This window comes from Theropithecus gelada, unplaced genomic scaffold, assembly GCF_003255815.1.
Source record: "Theropithecus gelada isolate Dixy unplaced genomic scaffold, Tgel_1.0 HiC_scaffold_745, whole genome shotgun sequence".
NCBI lineage: Eukaryota > Metazoa > Chordata > Mammalia > Primates > Cercopithecidae > Theropithecus > Theropithecus gelada.
The window spans coordinates 2,728-7,063 of record NW_020264158.1 but is presented as its reverse complement, the minus strand read 5'-3'; the positions used below and the strand labels follow the sequence as shown (position 1 = coordinate 7,063).

Sequence of the window (4,336 nt, the reverse complement as noted above, 5' to 3'; positions counted from 1 at the left end):
ATTGGTTTATATTTCTGTTTCTTTTACTAGACTGAGTTCCTTTGAAGACACAGGACTGTGTTTATGTCTGGCACATAAGTTAGACCTTATTAAATGCCTGAAATGAAATGGTTAAGAATTCTTAGTGGATAGGTTTCTTTGTAAGTTTATTACTCACTGGGAATGTAAGGCATTGGTATTCTGTAGCCTTTGCTCTAACAGATTTGTCTGCCTCTTGGGTCCTTTTCTAACAGGTGTAAATCTGAGCTTGAAAGAAGCCAACAAGCTGCACAGTCTGCAGATGTCTCTCTGAATCCATGCAATACACCACAAAAAATTTTTACAACTCCACTGACACCAAGTCAATATTATAGTGGTAATGCATTTTTTTCTTTGGTATAGACAGCTTTTTGTTTAGCTTGAGATTTTAATTCTGCAAAATAAATGAATTAATTCAACTTTGAATTAAACTTTTAATTTATATGTTTAAAAACTGCAGCCACTTGTTACATACCTATTTGTATATCTGTTGAATTATGTTGAGCTACTGGATTGAGATTTTAAGCTGTTTACTTTATCCTTCTGTGGTATATTTCAATTTCAGAATATTTAAAACACTTATGTTTTTATGTATTTTGATATTTGGTAATTTGATCAATAGTTTGATCTATTTCCCTAACTAAAATGTTGTTTCTCCTTGGTATACTAAGATACTCATTTTTAGACTATCAAAATCATTGTTGATCTGTGAATTCCTTCATGGAATCAGTGATTGAAAGAAAATTGTATTTGATTGTCTGGTTTTAGGTTCCAAGTATGAAGATCTAAAAGAAAAATATAATAAAGAGGTTGAAGAACGAAAAAGATTAGAGGCAGAGGTTAAAGCCTTGCAGGCTAAAGTAAGTTAACTATGGGCCCTATAATAGAGTATGCAGTTATAGAATACTTTGATATAGAATAGAACAAGGTTAGAGAAAAATCTGTTTTACATAGAGCTGGTGTTTTTTCGTACTGAGAAAAGGTTTTGGGCTTAGTGCAAGTGATTATTTTTTAGTTTTAAAAATAGGGTGGAGTGAGTAAAATAGAGTGGGGAGGTTAGGTTATCCCTAAATATTAAATGTTCATGTAATGTCCACTAAATTATTTCCCTATTAAGACCTAGTGATCAGGGCTATTCTTGGAGACAGTGGGGCCAGAGAATTAGTCATGATGCTCCCTGCCTGGCTTTGTCACCTGGAGGCAATTGCTTCCTATACAGTCCTTTTGATCTATTGAATTTTACCTCTACCATTTTTGTTCACATGTTATTTGCTGAAAAAAATTTCCAGTTTGGCTCTTACGGGTGGCTTTCCACTAAACATAAGGACTTGATGAGATGGCACAATTCAGCAAGCCGTTTAAGGCTGACTTTATAAGTAGGTACCTTAAATACTGAGAATGCAGAAGTACCTCTGGCTTAGAGCTTTAATGATTTTTATTCTTTTCATGACTTTAACCCTCATTTTGATGTCATTAGGATTCTGATATGTAGCAAAGGCATTGCTTATCAAATGAATAAAAATTAAGTACTCACTCTCTAGTTTGTCCTAGAAATATCATGTGCTTTGTCATCCAGTTTAGTCATTCGTAGCAATTCTTCCCTTGACATTGATTCCTAGAGATATTTTACGGAAAATTTGAGTATCTAGTAAACATTAACCCTCTTTCTATGGCAAAAAAAGTGCTTGCTATAAAAATCTAATGCTGCATTTACCTCCATGTCTTGATATTTGTCAGAATGGAGGCAGAGAGAAGCATAGAAAGAACAATGCAAAGCAGTAGATCATCCACAAATGTATATTACATAATATTAAACACTCGATGTGATTTTTTTTGGGGATAGTGATATGGTGGAATGTGAGAGTTTTGAAAGAGTTCTTTAGTCTGATGTTTAACTTTGATTCGTTTGGGCAAAGCTATAAGGGGAGGTAACTAAGGACAGGCAAAGAAAAGCCAGTTTTGGAATTCAGAATGAAAGTGAATACTCACATATGTTTAATGGATTCTAAGAAGGATGCAGAATAAATACTAAGACTTAGCCTGTTTTAAATAGGTTGGGCATGAGATGGTAGTAGCTTATTCCTTCAATGCTAAGAAGTCGAGCATTAGAACATTCCATCACTGGGTATTAGACTTATGGTTTACTTGACTTGATGAATGTTCTTTCTTGGTGTGCAGTGCAACTGTTAACTTCTTGGGATTATGGCTTTATATCCTATCTGAAAATAAATAGCCTTGAGTATATGAGATCTTTAAAGGGCTCTAAAGTGATTCTATTTCTACAGAAAGCAAGCCAGACTCTTCCACAAACCACCATGAATCACCGCGACATTGCCCGGCATCAGGCTTCATCATCTGTGTTCTCATGGCAGCAAGAGAAGACGCCAAGTCATCTTTCATCTAATTCTCAAAAAACTCCAATTAGGAGAGATTTCTCTGCATCTTACTTTTCTGGGGAACAAGAGGTGACTCCAAGTCGATCAACTTTGCAAATAGGGAAAAGAGATGCTAATAGCAGTTTCTTTGACAATTCTAGCAGTCCTCATCTTTTGGAGCAATTAAAAGTGCAGAATCAAGGTAACATTGAGCTAAGTTAAGTTTAAATTAACTTTGCTTGAGGCAGTTTCACAGGTGATTCCAGATATTTTTAATCCCATAAAGTGCTTAGGTGTTTTGTTAGGCACGTCGGTGTTCAACATACTGTCTTTTCAATAATGATAAAAGGCATCATAGTGTTGGAATGTACTTTTACTTGTATCGAAAAGCTGGTGCCTGGAAGCCTCTAAAGTAGGTTGAGAAGCTTTGACTTTTCTTTCCAGAAGCAGGGCCAGTGGGTTGGTTACAGTTTACACTCCCCATGCTTCTCATCTGGCTCCTTTTGTGACCCACAGAACCAGCCTGTGGTCTGACCAGCTTTGGCCAGAGGTTGTGTGTGTGTCTGCAGAACAGCTTTGCTGTGCTCTGCCAGGTTGTCCATATGGGAGCAAACCTGTAACCTTGGCTGCTGTGCCACGCTGCAGCTGACAGCCAAGGGTACCAGGTGGTGTTTTGGAATCTACTCTGTAGAAGATGATAATTTCCAGTGCTGTAATATATTGAAAATCACTGTCAGTGTTCACTGGTGAGAGCTGTCACATAGCCAATGCCTTTGGAACCAATGTTGTGTGTATGTGGGAAAAAAGTGGAAAAAAAATCATTGTTAATTTTGGCAGTATGGGAGGTTCACACTCTTGATGTTTAGTGGAGGTAAAACTACCAGAGAATATAGGAGGGTGAACTTTTCACTGCCTAGCACTGATTTGCATTGATATGGGCACCAGACAAATATAGTTTGCTGTTGTGTGGTAAAACCAAATGGTAATTTTAACAAAGGGTGTCATATGTGATGTACTTTTCACAGTCTCAATAACGAGATAGCATTCATGATTTTAGAAAAACATTTCCCCCACCAAGTTTCTTTGTTAAAATGTAAGAAAATCTGTTTCTCCTGCTTTCTATACAGTATTTGAATGCAAATGACAATAGAAACTAACTATTGAAATTAAATCCAATTAAAGTAGCTTCTATGTTTAGTGTAAATATTTGTTTCATCAAAGATTTCAGAGAAGAATAAAACAAATGATAAATTATGAACATTTTGGGCAAGATATATATAAATCAGTGTGATTTTTGTTTGTGGTTTAAGAGCTAAGAAGCAAGATTAATGAGTTGGAACTACGTCTGCAAGGACAAGAAAAAGAAATGAAAGGCCAAGTGAATAAGTTTCAAGAACTCCAACTCCAACTGGAGAAAGCAAAAGTGGAATTAATTGAAAAAGAGAAAGTTTTGAACAAATGTAGGGATGAACTAGTGAGAACAACAGCACAATACGACCAGGCGTCAACCAAGGTACTTGACTTTTCGTGAATTACTGGAGAAATCTACATCTTTTCATACAATTATTTGGAAAGAGTATTTTATACATAAGTTTGTGAAATAAATGTCGTAGTGTTCTTTGTTAATATGTACTAGGCACTCTTGATGCAGTTGAACTAGAAAGCTGTTTTAGCGTTGGGTGGATCTGGGATCAAGCCTGGTGCCGCACTTTCTCAGCTGAGTGATGTTGGGCAAGTCACTGATCTCTTTTTATGTTGCAGGGAGTAATAGAGAATAAAGAAAATGTATATACAGCATCGTGTATGATGCGTACCACATAGAATAAGCACTTAAATTAATGGCACTTTAAAGGAGTTTTAGGACATTTGATAGGATTTAATCTGCTCTTGGGATCTTACATGTATATATAGTTGGTCTATTGTATCCATGAGTTGTGCATTCA

The 4,336-nt window shown here is 36.0% G+C and overlaps 1 protein-coding gene across 1 annotated transcript; it reads left to right on the top strand.

Annotated features, from left to right (window-relative positions):
* Nucleotides 1-233: 233 nt before the first annotated feature.
* LOC112617991 (centromere protein F-like) lies at nt 234-3,906 on the top strand (the record flags this gene model as incomplete). The annotated part of the gene is made up of 4 exons (XM_025374616.1): nt 234-355; nt 787-878; nt 2,304-2,595; nt 3,704-3,906. Coding segments are annotated over 4 exons (709 nt in total), but the record flags the coding sequence as incomplete, so codon positions are not given.
* Between the last annotated feature and the right edge of the window lie 430 nt (nt 3,907-4,336).